Genomic DNA, 20,040 nt, shown 5'->3' with positions numbered 1-20,040 from the left:
TACCTTGGTCACGACTCCCTTAAAATTTTCCTTTCCTTCCTTTAAATAAATAGAAATGAATAAAATAGATGTTATATATATATGTAACAACCTGGAACAAATATAACTTTAAAAGTTATTCATTAATACCCTCAACTTAAGTGTTGCCAAACGGGCCACTATCGATCGCCCTGAAAAACATCGATAGACGGCAAGACAAGTGCCACCGATATTTGCAGCTCTGTTTATTAGTGTTGTGTAGCCGTGTTACTGCTAAATTGTTTATTGCAAAAATTCTGCAAACGGAGGATAGTAGGCTAAATAGAGGATAGCACAAGTGGGCACAATGTGTTAGATGTTTAAGGTAAGCCGCCGCGAAAGAGGGATGGCAGCCGGAATGGCCTAGTCCGATGGACTGCGCTTTTGGGGCCGCAGCATTCCGCACTCGTCACGTTCGCGTTTACTCCCCTTTTCTGGCCTTTGTTGGGGCTCCGCTGGCACTTCTGCTGATAAGTGCCCCAGCCGACTTAATTAATCAGTGCCCCGGAGTCGGGGGCAAGTCAATTGGATATTTGGAAACCGCGCAGCGAGCCCGAAGCCAGTTGGCAGAGAAGCTTTCGCTCTGATTGAACTCCCATTCCCACACTCTACATATATCTTTCTTTCGCCTCTAGTTGCTGACTAATACTGGGTGGAAGGTAATCAGTTGGAATCGGAGCAAGACACGATGCAGCCGCCGAGGGAAAACGTCGACCTGGAGTGCTTCCTGGTGACCAAGCACTCCTGGAAGGGCAGGTACAAGCGCATCCTCTCCATCGGCACGGCCGGCATATCCACCTACAATCCGGACAAGCTCGACCTGACCAACCGATGGTCCTACTCGGACGTCGTTGCAGCAGCTCCCTCCAAGACCTCAAATGTGAGTTGAAAATATCGTCCAGGTTATCTTAAGTAACACTGTTTTTCAGATTCCCAATGAGTTCGTGCTGACCATCAAGAAGGACAAAAAACTGGATACAATCAAGTTGTCGTCGGAGTACCGCAATGATATACTTAGCTCAATATTAAAATACTACAAGGAATTCGCTGACAAGCCGAAAAATGCTCAGGTTAGCTAATCTATTTTAGATTTCAATGGCTCTAATGAAATCCGATAGCGATTTGGTAATAGATCCACTCGAGTAACTCGAATCACTGCGCTGTTTGATTTTATTGAAAACTTGATATGAAATGTAAACAACATACATCTAATCATAACAATATGTACGCCCACAGCGCTTCAGTGCTTACAAGTACCACTGGTCGGGCATCAGCCTGCCCACTGTGCTGGAGGTCACGCCCTGCTCGCTGGACCAGCTTGATCCCACGACCAACGACGTCCTGGCCAGCTATATGTACAAGGACATAGAGGGAATAATAGGTAGCTATGCACACTCAACTCGCTTGCATCAATTAATGTGTCTTGTTTCGTCATCATGTGCCTGAATTTTAATTCATTGTGTACGCTTTGTTCTTTTTTTTGTTGCTTGCTGCACTCATCTTTTGGTATTTGTTTACGTTTGCGCACGTTTTAAGCAGGCATCTCGGACTATGAGGGCGGAATTGTGATGGCCTATGGTGGCTTTAGTCGCCTACATCTGTTCAAGGCGCTGAATCACCACGAGATCGTGCAGAATATAGCACAGAGATCGGCCCAGTTTCTGGGAATTGAAACCAAAATACTCAAGAGTCAGATCACGCTGGAGCAGTTCGAGAGGCAGCGCTTCGGAAAGTTCAGGTGAGGCCCTAGGATCAACTAATTAAGGAAAACAGTTGGCTAATTAATTTTACATTCCCAGCGGCGACCAGTTTCAAACCTCGTCAACCGAGTTCTCAGTGCATAAGATAACGCCCCGCCATCCGGATCCAGTGAAACGCATTCTGTGCCTCACAGAGGTGACGCTGCTGGAGCGGGATCCTCAAACCTATAGCGTCTGCACCCTGCGCCCGCTTACCGACGTATTCGCCCTGGTTCGCGACAAGGACAACCTGCAGCGCTTTAGCATTGAGTACAAAAACGGAATCGTACGTAGCTATAGCACCAACGATCGAGACTCGCTGTTGGCCACTCTTTTGGATGCGGTGCGCTCCAGTGGCAACCAGGATGTTCACGTTCGTATTGGCAACACGCCGCGTGGCAAGCGGTATGTGCCCCTGAGCAGCTCCGTAGACGAGGAGACGGAGGCAAACTTGATGCGCCTGGTCATCAACAATTTCCAGAACCCTTCCAAGCGGTACGAGATCTTGGAGCGCTTCAATGCTAACGTGCCTCACAGTGGCCTTAATTACAGTGTTACTCAGGATGTAAGTTTTTCCAATGAATTGCTTAAAGAACATGCTTATCAATTGGCCAATTTTCAGAGCTTGTTTGCTGAAAACAAAGACAAGCTGATCCTAAGTGCCCTGCAGGCTTTGGCACAGAAAGAGCTTGACAGCCCCACGGCCCAGCTGAGTAACTTGGAGTTGGAGGCTATATTCCATGCACTTACGCGTCTGCTGGCCAGCAAGGTAGGCTACGCAGCCTTTACCAATCTCACGGGGTAAGAAGATCAAGTTGCCATTTACCAAAACCCAATTTCAAAAGTTTAACACACCATTAGCTTTCGTGAGATCATCGGTACAAAGGTAGTGGCCGCTTTAAGGCGCAAGGATCTGGCTGTGACATATTCCGCAATTGACATGATCAACTCCCTTATGCATTCGGTTAATTCTGACCACGATTTAAAGCAGGAGCAACTAAATAAATCATCCATTCTGTCATCTAAATCGTTTCTGGAGACGCTGCTAAACATGTGGACAACCCATGTGGTATTTAATAATCTAATTTTTTTCGCTAGAATATTTTGCAACCCTTTCTTCTAATTTCAGAGCCATGGTAGTGGTGCTTTGGTACTCTCAGCCATGCTAGACTTCATGACCTTTGCCTTGTGTGTGCCTTACAGCGAGACCACTGACGGCAAGCAGTTCGATATTTTGCTGGAGCTGGTCGCCGATCGTGGTCGCTATCTGTACAAACTGTTCCAGCACCCGTCGCTGGCGATCGTGAAGGGAGCTGGCCTAGTACTGCGGGCCATCATAGAGGAGGGTGAACTGCAGGTGGCACAGCAAATGCAGGCCTTGGCTTTGGATGAGGCGGCGCTGTGCCGGCACTTGCTTGTGGCCCTCTACACGCCGTCCAATGATCCCACCCAGACCACGCAACGTCAGTTATCACGACATTTAATTGGACTGTGGTTAACAGACAGCGAGGAGGCCATGGAGTTGTTTAAACGCATCTTTGTAAGTCGTAATCAATTGTATTGCTTAACAATTTTATAATTTGAAATTACTTTTGCAGCCCGCTGGCCTGTTGACATTCTTAGAGTCGGAGGAGTCTGTTCCAGAGTCGGATATCGAGGAGGACAAGCTGAATTTCCGCGACAATCTTAAATTCGCAATACAACATTCCAACAAAACCCGAAAAAATGTGATAGAGAAGCATTTACAAGGCATCAAGCACTGGGGCATGAACCTCATCGAGAAACAGGATGGAGCGGCTCAGGCGCTGAAAAACCGTCCAGTGGTGCTGCGAAATAGACGCCAGAAGAAAAAGACATCTGATGTCGTTGTGAATCTGCCTTTCTTCTTTTACAGCTTTGCCAAAGATCACAGTCTACCAAATTTAATATGGAATCATAAGGTACATATTTCGATATAATTTCAAAAATTATAAATGGGATAAATATTTTAAATATTTCTGTAGACCCGCGAGGAGCTGCGCATGTGCCTGGAAAACGAGCTGCGGCAGTTCCTCAACGATCGTGACTTGGCTGGCCAGATGATTGTAGCCTGGAATTACCAGGAGTTCGAGGTGGGCTACCAGTGTCTAGCTGATGAGATAAAAATTGGAGACTACTATATTCGCCTGATATTGGAGAAGGACGACTGGCCGCAAAATCTAGTGAAGGACCCGTGAGTTCACTCTTTAAGCTAATCTAAAATCCAGATGTAAACCCGGTTGTCCTATTAGGATTGAACTGTTTAATGCCTTGTATCGACGTGTGTTGTGTCGACAGCGCGTAAATGATGACCAGATGACTGTGTTTTCTCTGCAAGCTTTGGCTAAAGTCTACCGACGTTACCATGCCGAGATTGGCAAGTTCAACGATATGTCCTACATCCTGCAGCTTAGCGATAGAGTATGTTAAAAGAAATATTTAAATAGGCGATTATTTTTATTAACATTAATACAATCTCTTTCAGTGTCTTTCCCCCTCAATGCGCGATGCCCTGATCAACCTGATTTCTTGCCTGGTTTTGGAGAAATCCAACAGTCGAGCCCTTATCGATCATGTGCAGTGCCTCGTGGATCTCATCACTCTGGCCCATCTGCACAAGGGCCGGGCTCAGCTCAATACCAAAACGAATGTTATTGAAGCAGGTCCCAATATGGCTGCTTACGAAGAGAAAGATTGGTACTACAACATCGAGAAGGATGGCCAAAAGCCAGAACGTCAGGGACCTATCACTTATTCGGAGCTCAAGGACCTTTGGCAGAAAGGGCTTATCACGCCAAAGACCCGATGCTGGGCCATCGGCATGGATGGCTGGCGATCGCTTCAGCAGATCCCGCAGCTGAAGTGGTGCCTCATCGCCAAGGGCACTCCGCTCTACGACGAGACTGAGCTGTCTTCAAAGATCCTAGACATATTGATCAAGTGCACCAGCTTCTTTCCTAGTCGCACCCAAAACGGCGTGGCTGTGCTCATCCCAGGTCCAAAGTTGTCCCGTAAACTTTCGGAGTTCATCTGCCTACCGCATGTGGTTCAGGTTTGCCTTACCCACGATCCCGGATTGCTGGAGCGCGTGGCCACGCTGCTCTACCAGATTATGGAGGACAATCCGGAGATGCCTAAAGTCTACCTCACGGGAGTCTTCTACTTTATGCTCATGTACACGGGAAGCAATATTCTGCCCATCACCAGATTCCTTAAGATGACGCACATGAAGCAGGGATTCCGCAGCGAAGAGGTAGATTATAATATATTCAAGGGCTGAGCTTAATTATTAATTTTTTTTCTTGACAGACCTCTCAATCTGGCATCATGCACCGCAGCATCCTTGGCCAGCTGCTGCCCGAGGCTATGGTCTGTTTCCTGGAGAACTACAGTGCAGAGAAGTTTGCGGAGATCTTCCTCGGGGAGTTCGATACGCCTGAGGTGATATGGAGCTCGGAGATGCGACGTCTACTGATAGAGAAGATAGCCGCCCATATCGCGGACTTTACGCCTCGACTTCGGGGTCATACAATGGCGAGGTACCCGTACTTGGCCATTCCAGTGATCAGCTATCCACAGCTGGAGAATGAGCTTTTCTGTCACATCTACTACCTGCGTCACCTTTGTGACACCAAAAAGTTCCCCAACTGGCCCATCTCAGATCCAGTGCAGCTCTTAAAGCACACACTCGACGCCTGGCGAAAAGAGGTGGAGAAGAAACCTCCTCAGATGACAATCCAACAGGCCTACCAGGACTTAGGCATCGACCTTACGAAGACTCCTAAGCCAGACGAGTCCATGATTCGCAAGAGCTACTACAAGCTGGCGCAGATGTATCATCCTGACAAGAATCCCAATGGGCGAGAGATTTTCGAGAAAGTGAATCAGGTGCGTAGATCAGGAACCAACTGTTAATCGATGATCTTTAACAGCGATTCTTTTTTTTAGGCGTATGAGTTCCTTTGCTCGCGTAATGTGTGGAGCTCGGGTGGTCCAGATCCCAATAATATTGTGCTCATACTTCGCACGCAGAGCATTCTTTTTGAGCGTTATCCTAATGGTAAGTTTTCACCAATTTGTTTAGGCTAAAACTTTATTTATTTGCTTTGTACAGTTTTGCGACCCTACAAATACGCTGGCTACCCTCAGCTCATAAAGACCATTCGTTTGGAGACCCGGGATGATGAGCTTTTCTCAAAAGAGGCGCAGCTGCTGACAGCTGCCTCTGAGTTGTGTTACCACACAGTTCATTGCTCCGCCTTAAATGCCGAAGAACTGCGCCGGGAGGAAGGTATCGAGGCGCTTCTGGAGGCCTACACCCGCTGCGTGTCCATTCTGGGAGTAGACTCCAAACCGGATTCGCTGCACTACCAGGTCATATCGAACGTGACGCGATGCTTCGAAGTAGCGTGTAACTTTGAAAAGTGCAAGCAGAAGATCATCCAGCTGCCACAACTTTTGTCGGACGTGTGCCGGGTGGTCTACTTTAAGCACACGCTCTCGGTAAGCTTGGTGACAAGTCTGGCGGCCAACAACTACGACCTGCAATGTCAACTGTCTCGGAATGGTGTGCTTTGGTCCTTGCTGCTATTTATCTTCGAGTACGACTACACGCTGGACGAGAGCGGTGTGGAAGTCAGCGACAAGTCCAACCAGCAGCAGCTGGCCAACAATCTGGCCAAGATGGCCGTCCTTGGGTGCATCTCCCTGGCGGGTTACAGCATGGAGCTGCGCCAAAAACCGTTGACGGGAAGCGAAGCCAACTCGCCAGCAGGCAAGGCGCCACCAGCCATCAAACCGAAGCCATCGTTGCCCGCCGCCACGAACTCAACGTACACCCAGAACGCCCACAATCCGCTTCAAAGCAAACAGTTGGCCATCACGAGCGGGAAGGAAAAGGAACCGGACACTTCGTCCGGCAGCAGTGACACCTCTAGTTCCACGCCGACTGAAAGTGAGCATCAGCAGCAGCCGGCGAGGAGTAGTCCCAGTGCCATCCAGCAGAAGTACATTGTGACGGGGGAGGCGAAGAACTCACTGATCAAAAAGGTGCTCGATCGCCTGCTCACCCGGTACATTGCCAACCAGTTGGCCACGGGCCGCGACAGCGACGTGCTTAAGCTGCTCACGGCGAACACCCGAAATCCCTACCTCATCTGGGACAATGGCACCCGCGCTCAGCTCAAGGATTTCCTTGAGCAGCAGCGAACGGCCTCCGCCAAGGAGACGCATGAAGACATTGCCCAGCTAGCTGAGCTGGTGTCCACCTTTGAGTTCGATGCACACAAGTAAGCAATATGGACAGCAGCTGTAAGCCTCGTTTATAACTTATATTTCTTCCAGAGATGAGCTGCAGATCGGCGGAATATTCATACGCATCTACAACGATATGCCAACCCACCCGATTGCTAACCCAAAGCTCTTTATCATGGATTTGCTGGAATACCTTAAGCACGCCTTCCAGTTTCTACAGTACAAGAAAAATCCGGCCTCAGCTGCCGCTGCTGCTAGCGCTGCTCCCAAAATGGGCAGTGATGGCATTCTGACCCCCACTCTGGCGCCCAACCATCCCCAGTTGCAGCAGGCTTCGACAGGCAAACCGGGCAGCACCTTCGACGAGGTGCTTACTGCTTACAACCGATCGAAGAGCCGGAAAAAGCTGGAGACGGACGCCCAGACGGAACAACAATTGGCTTTGCAGCAGAGCAAATACGACTTCGGCAGCGACGCCAAGCTTGAGCTGCACATCACCATGGTGCTAAAAGCATTGATAGCAGTGATCAAGGCGAACGCCGAGGTGGAGATCCAGTGCATCGGAAACTTTGATATGATTTTTGGTTTCTTGGCCAGCAACATATTCTCCGATGTAAGGAGTTGGCTTAAATTTTTGTAAGAAATCAAATAACCATTTTGTTTTGCAGAACTCTACTGTAAAAACGGTGGCCTTGGAAGTGGTTTCTCTGGTATCGCGTAACAAGGAGTGCGTCTCGGAGGTGGCATCCTGTGAGATTCTGGGCAACTACCTGGTGGCTCTCAAGGATCCAGAGCTTCGTGCCAGCCAAGTAAAAGTGCTGGAGACTCTTTCAGGTCTGATGAACGTGCAGGAGATGATTAAGGAAGCCCAGACCAAGGGCGCCACCATCTATCTGCTGGACTTGTTCTGCAACTCCCGTAACCCCCAAATACGCGAAATGTGCGCGGGTATTCTGGCTAAGATGACGGCGGATCGTCTGAGCGGTCCCAAGGTGCGGATTACGGTGTCAAAATTTCTGCCAGCTCTGTTCATCGACGCCATGGTGGAGTCCCCGCCCACATCAGTGCAGCTATTCGAGTCTATTCACGAACACCCAGAGCTGATTTGGAACGACAGCACGCGATCAAATGTCTGCGATGCTGTGGCCGACACATGCCAAAGGTAATCAATGGAGTGCAGCAGCTTTGTTGGACACGTTCTTACAATTGATCTCCTTCCAGATTCTATCAGCTGCAGAAGGAGAATCCCCGCCATGTGTGGAAGGATCCGGAAATACTTAAGGACATTGTATCCAACGAAATCGTTGTGGCCGGCGTCTACCTTAGACTGTTCGTGAGCAATCCCGCCTGGACGCTGCGCAAGCCAAAGCAATTCCTCTCAGACCTCCTGGATTTTGTCGTTGAGCAGATCGGCAAAAGTTCCTCCGAGCAGGATGTCCTGGACCTGTCCACCACGGCGCTGGTTGAGCTTCTGCGCTCGCAGCCCAATCTGGCGGACGACATACCAGTGCTTGGACACATACCGAAGCTGTTTAACCTGCTCTCGGTGCAGCCAAAGAACACGCTATCAGTATTACATCAGCTCTCGCTATCTGAGGTCGGGTGCTATTAAGCATTTAGTATTAATATAATTTAAAGTTTAAATATTACATTTTAGTTTTGCGTGAGTGCCATTTCACAAACGGAATGCGTGGCGCCGTTGAAGAAGTGCATGGAGCACAACCGGGATTGCATCGAGAAGGCCTGCGAGGCACTGAGTCGACTCTTCAAGCACCAGCATGTAAGTCTTTCTAGCAAGGAATTTAAGATCTCTTAATTTGATGAATTTCTTTAATTTTTAGGACTCGCTGATTAGTCAATCCCTAGAAGTGGGTCTTATACCATTTCTGCTGGGGCTGCTGGACAGCCGACTGGAGTTCGTGGACAATCCTTCGGCGGTAAAGGCGCAAATAGTGGCGGCGCTTAAGGGCATGACGCACAATCTCAATTACGGCGATCGTGTCACGCAGATCTTGCTCAAGCATCCTGTGTGGGCCGAGTTTAAGGACCAGCGTCACGACCTCTTCATTGCCGACACCACCATTCGTGGCTATCTGACGGGTAGGTTGAGGATCCAAACAGTACTATGACATATCATAAATATATCCCCTTTAAAGGAGTCAATCCCACGGCTGGCTACCTGACGGCGGGTCCTGCGCAAAGCGTGGAAGTGCTCACCTCCCCGCCGCCCATCGATCGCGACGATCCCTCGGCCCGTCCACCCATCGATTAGCGACTTGTTATCCGCCGGACCAAGGCTAAAGCCTAGGCCGGCATATTTGAGTTGATTAAGCTATTATGGAGCCTTCGATTGCCACGGAATCAGACATATGGAAACGGACACGGACTTGCACGGGTTTACCCCAATTATTGTATTAAACTTTATCATATTTTTTACACTCGCAGCCAATTGTACGTAGCGTGGAAAAGGCAGGCGCGACTTTCGTCAGCCCACATATTATTAAAATGTAACAAAGTTTCATTTTTTATATTTATAAAAAACCTGTATAAATAATTAGTTATTAGTTTATACACCGATCATAAACAACCTAACTAGAGCATGCATAAAGTGATTATACATATTATGGAATAAAGCCGATTCATTAAAAATGAAAACAAGTGTTTTATGCGGAGACTATAAAATCTATTAAAGTTTCAAAATATTAAATATTTTCCTTGGAAAAAGTATTTTTAATAAATATAAATAGTTCTTATTTTTAAAGGTGCGAGTACTCTTTTTCCTTCGCGTAATATAGGGTATCAAACAGTATATTTTTGGTATTTTTCTAGTCTTACCACAAAACGCGTTAGAGGATTCTTCAGGCAAATGTTTTGTTTACTCCAGGTGCACACAAAAAGAAAACAAATGTCTCTGGTGGCAGATTATAGCGATTCCTCCGAGTCCGATGGAGAGAGCAGTAGCCTATCCTCTGAAGACGAGGAGCCCAAGCCGTGAGCTTCTTCCACTTTTTTTTAGTTTCACTTGGATAGGTACATATTACTTATAATTTTCTGCAGTGCCCCGCCAACAGAGAAGCCTCCTCCCAAGTTGCCCAGTGCAAGTCAAGCTCTGTCCCAAGGAGCGGGCAAGGGCGATGTCTTCAGCAATCCCTTCCTGGAGGCGGAGCTGCACAAGACCGCCTCACTGGAGCGGCACGTCAAGATGGTCGACAACGATGCGCATCTGCAGTTGAAGAACGGTCGAAAAATTTGCTGGAACTTCAGGAGGGGACGTTGCCGCTTCGGCACCAGTTGCCAGTACGCCCATGATTCCGACTTGTCCGTGGACGACGCGGCTGAGAAGAGTGCAGTACCGGTTCCATCAGTGGCCGTGGTCATGACGGCAGCTACGGGGCAACCCAACAAGCGGAAGCGTCCTGGACTTGGTGATGCTTTGCAGCCGGGCAAGCGGGTAATGAAATCATACATGCAGCAGAATCCGCAGAATCCTTTTTCGCGCCGCTAAGCCACGCCGGCCTCTGTGGTTCGCAGCAGGCAGTGGTCACCATCGGGGCCGTATGTATTGGAGATTACATGCATCGAACGCAGGCCATCGTCTTGGCGGGTGAAGTCATCATCCTCTGTCAGCTCCAGCGACAGCCTTAGTGTGCACACCGAGCTCCAGTAGGCACCCAGCATGGGCTCCAACTTTACTGGCGCAGCGTCCTCATTGTTGTCAGCGTCCTCATTGTTGTCATCGTCCTCTCCGTCATCGTAACCATTATCTGTTAAAACAACGTAGCAAATAGTTTCAATTCCATAATATAGAATTGTATAAAGTGTATACCATCTCTTTCAAAAAAGGAAAGGTTGCCGATTATAAAGGCCACGCCCCGGACAGCCAGCTTGCGGACTTTGCAAGCGAGCTCCACCAGCAGGGATTTTCTCAGCCTCTGCATCCTTCTGCCGCGATAGTGGGCAAAGTAAGCAGCCAGGGAGTCAATAAGCACGAACTTGGTGTGCACGGCAGCCTCTATCTTGTCGGTCAGTTGCTGATCGAAAGCTATCAGCACATTAATTAGGTCCGTGGCTGTGGGAGCTTGCACCACCTTGACAGCTTTCATGGCTCTCTCGGTGGTTTCAGCATCAGTGTTCCTGGCCAGGAGCATGTCCTGTATCCTCTGGCAGGAGAAGTCCCGCTTGGTGTCGATAAACAGCACTTGCAGGGCGTGCTTCCAAACGAAATTCAAGGCCAAGGTGTACATCACCCGGGTCTTGCCCACGCCGGTTTGACCACAGAGTTCCCAGACCCTGCCCGGCTTGAAGGGCTGTCCCACGGAGTCCAACAGTTTGTCCAACCTGATCGGTTATCATAGATATTCATATAACCTAATTCTGGGAAAGTGTTAAAATGACATACTCCTCTATGCCCGTGCCATATTCAACATCCAGAGAGCATTCTTCTTGAAGCGACTTGGACAGCAGTGACAATTCCTTCTTCATTTCCCGAATGGACTCCATATTGACGAGCAGCAGATTTTGGAGTTTACCCTCATCCGCCTCATAAAAATCGATCAAGGACTCTATATTGTTTTTACTGAGTAAATTTAACTGGTATTCGGATAGCAATTTTCCCGTAGGAGTTTTCAGAATCATAACTTGGAGATCCATTTTGCGCGCTTTTATTTGTTTATTTCTAAATAAATGTCGACTTCGAACAATCGTCATCGATCACTTGTCAATTTAGTTTACTTTCGATAGCAGCGCGGTTAAATTCAAATTCTAACTATCACAGGAAACAAATGAAACTGAATAAGATTAATGCTATTCTACCTGTGACTGGAAACAAAATAAGATAAATACCACGTTTTTAATAAAGACTATTTAAAAAATCAACTTCTTTTTTATTAAAACATATACATATTCTTTGTTTGAATAGAAAAAACTATATTTTAACCTATCTTTTTATTTCCATTGAAAAATCTGTGTACCTAAACTTAGCACACATTAAAAAGTCGATCATTAATTAACTAGGCTTAATTCTCACTCGATTCACGACATGCATATTAATGAAGGTTTATCTTTAGTTTTGTAACCGCAACTCAAGTCTTAATTCAGATAAGGCACGTCAAGTCAATAAAAAAAGTCCCTAAGAGCAAATGTCTTGTTCAGAACTGACTCACGTTCGGGAATCACAGTAAAGATACAGTGCCTGCCCGATATAGACTAACTTCAATTGTCATCTGTGATCACCTAAATATAAATAATATTTGTCTTAGAGAAAAACCACAAGATGATAAATCATAAACGAATTGTTTTCGGTTTTTGTTTGGGTTTAGTGATTAGAAGGGGTGACAGAAGAAGCGTGTACTTTATATTTACGAATTCCGAATGGGAATCCCAGCTAAGAGAGCTGCTCCCACACATAAGTGTATTCCGTCTCTTTATCTGAAATCGAGTCCACTCTCGTCTGAGGCAATAAGTCAAGTGTAAGACTCAGTTGAACTGCAGAGATGGACGAGAGCCCTCATGCCCATGAAAATCTGGTTGCCAAAGCCCAGAGATCCGCTGCTAGAGATCCTGAGTCTAATAGCATAAGGAGCGAGGAGAGTCTGGGTGGAAGCCTTAAATCGGATGTGCCAGTCATTGCCGAGAACACGGAACTCCCAGGAGATCCTCCGGCGTCAAACCACCAATCACCGTGTATATATCTACTCGAGCCCTTCATTTTAGTCCTGCTTTTTGCGTACAACTTCTCGTGTAAGTATAGGGAGACTAACTAAGTCGTATATATTTCTTAATACAAGGGTATTTCCATGGTTTTTAGCCACCGTTTTGAAGAATGAAGTCATATACCAGAGCTGCACAGCGGGTTTCGGTTATCCTGATAGCATTTGCCAGCTGCTGGGTACTAAGAATGCAACGAATGAGACAAAGGTTAATATATATTAACTTTTCGAGGTCATTAAGAACTTAATATTTATTTTATTTATTATTATTATTATTATTTTTCCAGAGAATTGAGGAGCTGGTGCAACCATATGCTGCCCGGGTGACTTTGGCAATGAGGCTAGTGGAGTGTTTCGTTCCAGCTTTCTGTGGACTCTTTGCCGGATCCTGGGCGGATCGCTATGGCCGCAAGCCTCTGCTCATGGGCTCTTTTCTAGGTGTGTTCGGCCCATCGTCCATCATTAAATCTTCTTCCATTATCCCGACTTCCAGGCTACGGCCTGCAGTATCTCATTTCAGCTGCAATATCTTACCGTGCCATGCAGACTCACGGCCTGGTTAGTCCCTGGTGGTATGTGCTCTCCATTGTGCCACTCTCCTGCTTGGGAAGCAGTGTCACCTACTCCGTGGCCGCTGTTTGCTTCATCAGCGATGTCTCGGAGGGCCGAGTTCGATCTTATAGGTGCGTAGTCATATAAAATATTATGTTGCGTATTGACTAGATCTTTACTTTCAGGTTGATCGCCTACGAACTGGCCATATATGTGGGCCTGTTCCTTGGTAGCTTCGGTTCAGGTTACGCCTATGAGGACACCAATTCCTACATTGTTTTTAGTATTTCCGCCTTGGCCATTTTCGCGGCTCTCTTCCTGATGACGGCTCTTCTTCCGGAGAGTTTGCCACTCAGGAACCGAACACAACCAACCTCAACGGCTGGCAGTAGTGTGTTCTCTCTACTGAAGAACTTGTGGAGCACCTGCACGAAGCCCCGGGAGCACAAGAATCGCTTTATTTTGCTCACCATTATGGTAGTGCTGTGGCTTACCGCCTTTGTCTCAGGTATGTCAAAAATAATATTCATTTACAATTCAAACATCGTTCAAAAATTATACATAGGCAAAAATAATAGAAATCAAGGTGAAAAAATAACGAATTACCCGTTCAATTAACTCAGCGCTCTGAAAACGGTTTAAGTACAACATAAATAATTAATATTTTATCAACTTTAAATAATTATAAATCAGATTTTGAGCTGTCACATATGTAGACCCCGTTTAAGGTAGTTATTTTAAGGTTGTTCCCCCCTTTCCCAGATGGTAGCAATTCTGTGTTCTACAAGTTTATGAGGATCAAGTTCCATTGGACCGTGAAGCAGTTTACCGAATACGAGACGGTGAGCATTTTGGTTCCTGCAGTGGCCGGTTCCGGTGGAGTTCTCTTCCTTTGGTCCCTGAGGATGGTGAGTTTTTGCTGTTCTTCAACTGGACCTAATATTAACTATCCCTATGATAGTGCACTAAATCGGCTGTTCTGTGGCTGGCCTTGGTATCCCTTCTGAGCCACTGCTCCAGCAGCCTTATGAAGGCTTTTGCCCTGGTGAGCTGGCAGATCTATGTGGCCATAGGACTGGGCGTGTTCAAGTCCCTTGTGAATCCCATGTGTCGCACCATGATCACCAATCTGCTGCCTGCTGATGAAAGGGGTAAGTACGGATTGCCAGCTTGTTTTTCTGTTCCCAGCCCTGTCTGTGGTTTCCCATTTCAGGTAAAATCTTCGCCCTCCTTGGTGTCCTGCAAGCTCTCTCCCCCTTAATATCATCCACTCTGTGCGTTGCGATATACACCCGTACATTGGACACCGAGCCGGGTATTTTCAACGTGTTTAGCGCCTTTCTCTATGGCATAGCCATTATTCTCCTGGGGTGAGTTGTTTTGACCCATTTGCGATTGGTTTCTCGTAAAGTCTATGCCAAATATTTCAGCATTGTTTGGCATCAGAAGTCGAGAAATCAGGTGTACTACGAACCGGTCTTTAAGTGATTGATCGTTCTGTCCAAAGTGCAGAAGAAGAGTGGAAGAAAGCGCCGGTCATGCTGAAGTTTGGCTATCAGTTAAGCCGGGACTCCCCCACCTACCTCTCAACGCAAAATCCAAACCTATTTACATATTCGATTGTCATTCAGTCTTATACAAATGTGTGAAGCTTGGGGAATTGTTGTATCGCTTACCCCCGACTTTGCTTATCTTTCGCGATCTCACTTTCCCTTCCCCTGGGAAACATTGTTTAATTACAAAACTCAAAATATTTTCTCATTAACAAAAGTATGGGTTATTATTGCCGCAAGCCTGTGGCGTGTGCGCAGTCACTTGACAATTTTTACGGAATATATATAAAAATATTAAGACTGTGCATCCGTTTGTGGGCCCAATGATTGGTGCTAACCAGAGATTTGAGCAAATGCTAATTCCACTTGCTAATTTAAAATTAGTCGCCAGGTTTTTTACACCCTTGATCGAGATCGGTCTTTGAGCGGTATAAGCAAAACACCGAATGGAACTCAATTTACGCACGAATTTAGTGGCCCAACAGAGCGCAACGAAATCCCTGGAACTCCACATGGTTTGTATCAGACCATATCGCATGAACTGTCATCAGACCAATTAAAATTAATATAAAATAATTATTGGAAGCAAAAACAATTAAAACACTAGTGATTTCGTGGGTTTTGTGACTCTTCTTATATAATGCTTGCTATTTAAGTTTAAGATCAGCAAATTAATTCCTTGATAGGAAAGTGTGGGAATGGAAATGTGTTATAGAGCAGAAAGGTTAAAATGTAGTGCAAATGGGACATTCTGCTGTTAAAAAAAAACTACAAATCATCTTGGAAATGTGTGTTAATAGTTTTAGTTCATTATCAAATTCTCTCCGCTATTTTCGGGTTTTGCAGAATTGCTTAACACTTTTTAGACTCGTGCTACTCATTTGCACGATCCAAAAATACGCGAATTACTATGAATTCGCCAGCGAAATGAGCGAAATGAAAACAAACAAAAGGTTCAGCCGTCTCTCACGTTTCACCCATCAAAAGTGGGCTTAGTGTTGGTGGAAGGGCCCAAATCCAATTTAAGCCAGGCCGGCAGGGAAATGGAATTTGGCTGAATTCGATTGGAATGGAATGGAATCTGGTGGGGCGGGCCTGCAGCACATTTTCCCTCGAATCTAGCCGCTGGAACTGATGCGGCCCTAGATGAACAACTGTTCACCTGTGTGACTGGGTATAGTACCTGCCACCGCCGAGAGACCCACTATAAAAGCCCACGGATCGCGCGGCAGCCGCTCATTTCGAGAACGGAACTCTAATCGCAAGCCGTGTGTCGTCGCCGTCGGATTGGATTGTTTGGGATTGGCTTTTGATTTCGGTTTCGTGTTCCCGGCTGTCGCGGCAATCAAGCGCTTGAATAATATTCGAATTAGGCATTAGTAACCCATAAACCTGATCGGAAGTGCAGGGCGCCAGGGGATTCACTGCCATCGCGGTTACGTGACAGGTGTTGCAATGTGCCTTTGAGGGGCCCCCACCAAGTTCGAAAACCCCCAAAACACAAGCGGCTAGACATTGAATCGGGTTCAAGAACTTGTCCAAAGGCGCAGCAGCCATGGTGGAGAAGGCCTCGAATGCGTTTACGCTGGAAAAGCTCCGAAATCTGCAATGGCAGAAGGTGTTTCATATGTTCTACATAGAACCGGTTGTCTTCATGCTGCTGTTCTCGCACACGCTATCGGGTGAGTGACCCGGTCTGCGGTACCCAGCATCTGGCGTCTAATGACCATACGACCCCACGTCCAGGCACTATCCAGCGCAACCAGGTCATCTACCAGACGTGCACGGTGATCTTTCACTACAATGAGTCCGACTGCAAGCAACTGGACGTGAAGAACGCCAGCGCCGAGATAAATGTAGGTTCTACAATTCTTCCGATCTGGAAATTCTAGATTACGACCTGATCCTACTTCTCCGCTTTGCAGGCCATCGAGACGGAGCTGCAGCCGTATGTGGCCAACCTGTTCCTCACTCGCACCCTCCTGGAGAGCATTGTCCCAGCCTTCTGCGGCCTGTTCATCGGCTCCTGGTCGGATCACTACGGCCGCAAGCCCCTGCTAATTGTTTCTATGATAGGTAAGACCTGTTTTAGTTTCAGTTCTCAGTTGAAACTTCTAACTTATGAACACTTTCGAGCAAGCTATTTACCTGAACGTCAAATGTATATTACACAATCGCGGAGAGAAATCACAATAGAATTTCCCCCACTTAACATAGTTGAACAGGTGTACACAATCCTCTAACTCGGGATTAGCAAATTATACTGCTGCTTCTTACTTCATCTTTTTAAAAGTGTTAACTTTAAATTTGAAATTTTAAAGTCCCAATAACTTAAAGATTGCAGTTTACCACTTAAACAGACACACTCTATGTATTATTCTCCCTGTGCAGGGTTCTCCGCCTCCTTCCTGATGATGGCCGCCATCTGCGAGCTGTCCAGCTACTACGTGGTGATTCCCTGGTGGTACATCCTGGCCGCAGTGCCCCACTCCTTGCTCGGTGGTAATTGCGTCTTCTCAGTGGCCGCCTTCTGCTTCATCTCGGACATCACGGACTGCAAGTCGCGTCCCTACCGCATGATCTTTATGGAGTCGCTTTTCTTCATCGGCCTGACTAGTGGATCCCTACTGTCCAGCTTCGTGTACGCTGCTGTGGGTTCGGCGGCGACCATTGGCCTTTCCGGCTGCATCGTGACCTTCGCCACGTTATTCATAATCTTCTTTGTGCCGGAGAGCTTGCACTATCATCAACAACAAGAAGCCAAGAACGCGATCGCTGCGAATGGGGGGAAGGACTGCAAGGAGAAGGACGTGCCGATCACCGCCTGCGATCTGCAACTGGATCGCGTGGCCATCGACTGTCCACCGAATTTCATGGACTCTGGGGAGCCGGAGAAGGATAAGAAGATGGAACTGCCCACGCCGGCAACACCGGCAATGAGCTTTGACGAAGATCTTCTGGCCAAGTACGTGGAGCGACTGCCGCAAAAGGCGGCGGAGGCGGAGCTAAAGCGCAAGCAGGCGAAGGAGCGGTCCAAGAAAGCGGGTCTGTTCAGTGTGGTGCACATCAGAGACATGATTAGCACCTGCTTCAAGCGGCGCGATCATCACGCGCGTGCCATCATCTGGCTTGTCACCCTTGCCATGTTCCTGTCCATCTTTGTCTTCGGTAAGTCCCTAATTAGTCCCGCTAATTCCAAAGCTTATGTTATTGATCGCTCTTAGATGGCGTGATGACTGTAATGTATCTGTTCGTGCGGGAGAAATTCCACTGGACGGTGCGGGATTACACGTTCTTCGAAACAGTCAGCCACCTGGTGCCCATGATTGGCGCACTTATTGGATTCCTGATCCTGCGGAAGGTTAGATTTTTATTTGGCGCCCTACGTGGGGCTGAAGTTCCTAACTAGATTGTGCGTTTATTTCAGATCTTTCGCCTGTCGGTTGTGACCTTAGCTCTGCTGGCCTTCTTCTCGGAGATTCTAAACAATCTGGCTAAGGGCTTTGCAACGATGCCCTGGCACATGTACCTTTCGGTTACCCTAGGAGTGTTCCGCTCCATCTCAGGCCCCATGTGTCGCACTATAGTATCGAATATAGTACCTCCCTCGGATCTGGGTGAGATTAACGAATTCTGTTCCCCAGCTGTTTCTAAAAGTATAACCATTTTACCTCTCCCTTTCGCAGGCAAGATTTTCTCCATCAAGAATGTTTTGCAGTCGTTTGCGCCATTCGGTAAGCGGAGCTAGTGCCGTTTGCGTGTTTATTATTTTATTGACTCTTTTACTGCTAATTACAGTGGCAGCTCCCCTCTATACCCTCATCTACAAGCGATCGCTCACCACCTACCCGGGTCTGTTCAACTTCGTCAGCTCGTTCCTGTACCTGCTCTCATTCGTCTTTATCGGGTGAGCTTGACGGGGAAAGCCCCTCTCCAAAACCCGCTAATTGATCACACATCTCCGATTCCCCTCACAGGTACGTCTTGCGGATCAAATATAGGCACAAAGATCACTACGCCAAGGTTCTGAAGTGAGGCTGAGACAGCGGATCTGTGGCCAAATTAACATGTGATCACCCCAAGCAAGCAATCCAAATTTACAAGTGGAGCGAATTTAAAGATGTGAATCCGGAAAACAAGCGTTTATATGTTAAACGAATGGATCCTGTTTGACTTGCTTATTTATAATTTACCCTTTAGTATTTTGAATTCTTTTTAAGATACTATTAAGAGGGCTCTCCTATCTTAGTTAATTAAATTGTTATAATTCACAAACCAGATTAACATTTAGGTACTTATCATATTATGGGTCGTTGTCTGCCTTTTTCGGAGCATTGCAGCGTGCCCAACGAGATACTTTCATTCTGGTTATTTATTTTAATGTATGTTCAATGTTGTCAGAAATCATGATATCAAAAATGTATACCTCGTGAAAAGATATTTTTGTTAAGTAACAGTATTTATACCCGTTATATATACTATATATATACTAGATTCGTCGGAAAGTACGTAACAGGTATAATGATGCGTTTCCGACCCCATAAAGTATATATATTGTTGATCAGGATCTCTAGCCGAGTAGATCTAATCCGTCTGTCCGTAGCTGGAATATTCAAACTTGGCGTGGAGGTTCCTGGAGTTCCTGCGCAGCGCAAGTTGGTTTCAGCGGGATGCCACGCCCATTTCAATGCCCACAGTCCGCGTGTATCTGTAGCGCCTAGTTATGATAGAACAAAAATTTTAACTGAAATGTATTTGTCTCATCAATACCTATCGATTGACCAAAACTTTGGTGGCCACAGTTGTCACGCTAGAAATTTTTTTTTGCTAAAATGTATTTATCTTGTTCAAAACCTTTCGATTCATCTAAAAAAATGTTTGCCACGCCCACTCTAACGCCCCCAAATGGCTTAAATGTTAAAACTATCTGCCGCCCGCATAACATATACCAAAATAGCCGGTAAGTTCCGCTTAAGAATATTTCTTTGCTGCTTATATATCTGCATTTGTATTTTTCGTATCTGATAGTGGAGGCACTCGACTACAGCGTTCTTCCTTGTTTTTATTAAATTCGACTATAGCGTTCTTCCTTGTTTTTATTAAATTTATTTATTTGCATACTGTTGCCAAAAGTTTAAACTTAAGGTACAATGAGGAATCGGCAAGTTGCCGTAGTTTATTAAATATTTAATAAATTCA

At 46.6% G+C, this 20,040-nt stretch overlaps 5 protein-coding genes across 6 annotated transcripts; 4 read left to right on the top strand and 1 right to left on the bottom strand.

Moving 5' to 3' along the window:
* Positions 1-230: 230 nt before the first annotated feature.
* LOC108036441 (dnaJ homolog subfamily C member 13) lies at positions 231-9,686 on the top strand. 2 transcript variants are annotated; one of them, XM_017112580.3, is made up of 22 exons: positions 231-343; positions 654-898; positions 948-1,088; positions 1,255-1,399; positions 1,558-1,756; positions 1,818-2,322; positions 2,380-2,558; positions 2,619-2,826; positions 2,887-3,297; positions 3,356-3,697; positions 3,761-3,969; positions 4,028-4,196; positions 4,261-5,028; positions 5,085-5,663; positions 5,724-5,835; positions 5,890-7,063; positions 7,119-7,641; positions 7,697-8,190; positions 8,250-8,625; positions 8,686-8,808; positions 8,870-9,128; positions 9,185-9,686. In XM_017112580.3, the coding sequence occupies exons 2-22, from the start codon at positions 707-709 to the stop codon at positions 9,298-9,300; spliced, it is 7,224 nt and encodes a 2,407-aa protein (XP_016968069.1). In that variant the 5' UTR covers positions 231-343; positions 654-706; the 3' UTR covers positions 9,301-9,686. The 2 variants fall into 2 exon arrangements, with proteins under 2 accessions (XP_016968069.1, XP_016968068.1); XM_017112579.3 differs by having other exon boundaries at positions 1,555-1,756.
* Positions 9,687-9,883: 197 nt separating this feature from the next.
* On the top strand, positions 9,884-10,851 carry LOC108036443 (uncharacterized). The gene is made up of 2 exons (XM_017112583.3): positions 9,884-10,019; positions 10,086-10,851. The coding sequence occupies exons 1-2, from the start codon at positions 9,895-9,897 to the stop codon at positions 10,531-10,533; spliced, it is 573 nt and encodes a 190-aa protein (XP_016968072.1). The 5' UTR covers positions 9,884-9,894; the 3' UTR covers positions 10,534-10,851.
* On the bottom strand, positions 10,530-11,678 carry LOC108036442 (DNA repair protein RAD51 homolog 3). The gene is made up of 3 exons (XM_017112582.2): positions 11,428-11,678; positions 10,855-11,366; positions 10,530-10,792 (listed from the first exon to the last, which is right to left on the bottom strand). The coding sequence occupies exons 1-3, from the start codon at positions 11,676-11,678 to the stop codon at positions 10,530-10,532; spliced, it is 1,026 nt and encodes a 341-aa protein (XP_016968071.1).
* An 830-nt stretch (positions 11,679-12,508) lies between these two features.
* Positions 12,509-15,444, top strand: LOC108036291 (proton-coupled folate transporter). The gene is made up of 9 exons (XM_017112303.3): positions 12,509-12,767; positions 12,835-12,944; positions 13,024-13,174; positions 13,230-13,419; positions 13,474-13,796; positions 14,051-14,196; positions 14,250-14,439; positions 14,502-14,658; positions 14,719-15,444. Exons 1-9 carry the CDS (start codon positions 12,521-12,523, stop codon positions 14,774-14,776), a joined length of 1,572 nt encoding a protein of 523 aa, XP_016967792.1. The 5' UTR covers positions 12,509-12,520; the 3' UTR covers positions 14,777-15,444.
* Positions 15,445-16,063: 619 nt separating this feature from the next.
* Positions 16,064-19,125, top strand: LOC108036658 (uncharacterized). The gene is made up of 9 exons (XM_017112938.3): positions 16,064-16,523; positions 16,588-16,697; positions 16,767-16,917; positions 17,233-18,009; positions 18,066-18,202; positions 18,269-18,458; positions 18,528-18,575; positions 18,640-18,748; positions 18,819-19,125. The coding sequence occupies exons 1-9, from the start codon at positions 16,397-16,399 to the stop codon at positions 18,874-18,876; spliced, it is 1,707 nt and encodes a 568-aa protein (XP_016968427.1). The 5' UTR covers positions 16,064-16,396; the 3' UTR covers positions 18,877-19,125.
* The last annotated feature ends 915 nt before the right edge of the window (positions 19,126-20,040 follow it).

This window comes from Drosophila biarmipes, chromosome 2R, assembly GCF_025231255.1.
Source record: "Drosophila biarmipes strain raj3 chromosome 2R, RU_DBia_V1.1, whole genome shotgun sequence".
NCBI lineage: Eukaryota > Metazoa > Arthropoda > Insecta > Diptera > Drosophilidae > Drosophila > Drosophila biarmipes.
The sequence above is the reverse complement of the archived record's forward strand: the minus strand, read 5'-3'. Positions and strand labels throughout refer to the sequence as shown.

Coding starts and splice junctions, on each gene's coding strand:
- LOC108036442 (XM_017112582.2), bottom strand. CDS start 11,678: ATGGATCTCCAAGTTATGATTCTGAAAACTCCTACGGGAAAATTGCTA. Junction 11,367..11,427: donor TATGGCACGGGCATAGAGGA/GTATGTCATTTT, acceptor ATAACCGATCAG/GTTGGACAAACTGTTGGACT. Junction 10,793..10,854: donor TTCCTTTTTTGAAAGAGATG/GTATACACTTTA, acceptor TTGTTTTAACAG/ATAATGGTTACGATGACGGA.
- LOC108036443 (XM_017112583.3), top strand. CDS start 9,895: ATGTTTTGTTTACTCCAGGTGCACACAAAAAGAAAACAAATGTCTCTG. Junction 10,020..10,085: donor GAAGACGAGGAGCCCAAGCC/GTGAGCTTCTTC, acceptor AATTTTCTGCAG/TGCCCCGCCAACAGAGAAGC.
- LOC108036291 (XM_017112303.3), top strand. CDS start 12,521: ATGGACGAGAGCCCTCATGCCCATGAAAATCTGGTTGCCAAAGCCCAG. Junction 14,197..14,249: donor TCCTTTGGTCCCTGAGGATG/GTGAGTTTTTGC, acceptor TCCCTATGATAG/TGCACTAAATCGGCTGTTCT. Junction 14,440..14,501: donor GCTGCCTGCTGATGAAAGGG/GTAAGTACGGAT, acceptor TTCCCATTTCAG/GTAAAATCTTCGCCCTCCTT.
- LOC108036441 (XM_017112579.3), top strand. CDS start 707: ATGCAGCCGCCGAGGGAAAACGTCGACCTGGAGTGCTTCCTGGTGACC. Junction 899..947: donor CTCCCTCCAAGACCTCAAAT/GTGAGTTGAAAA, acceptor ACTGTTTTTCAG/ATTCCCAATGAGTTCGTGCT. Junction 2,559..2,618: donor GCCTTTACCAATCTCACGGG/GTAAGAAGATCA, acceptor ACACACCATTAG/CTTTCGTGAGATCATCGGTA.
- LOC108036658 (XM_017112938.3), top strand. CDS start 16,397: ATGGTGGAGAAGGCCTCGAATGCGTTTACGCTGGAAAAGCTCCGAAAT. Junction 16,698..16,766: donor ACGCCAGCGCCGAGATAAAT/GTAGGTTCTACA, acceptor TCCGCTTTGCAG/GCCATCGAGACGGAGCTGCA. Junction 16,918..17,232: donor GCTAATTGTTTCTATGATAG/GTAAGACCTGTT, acceptor CTCCCTGTGCAG/GGTTCTCCGCCTCCTTCCTG.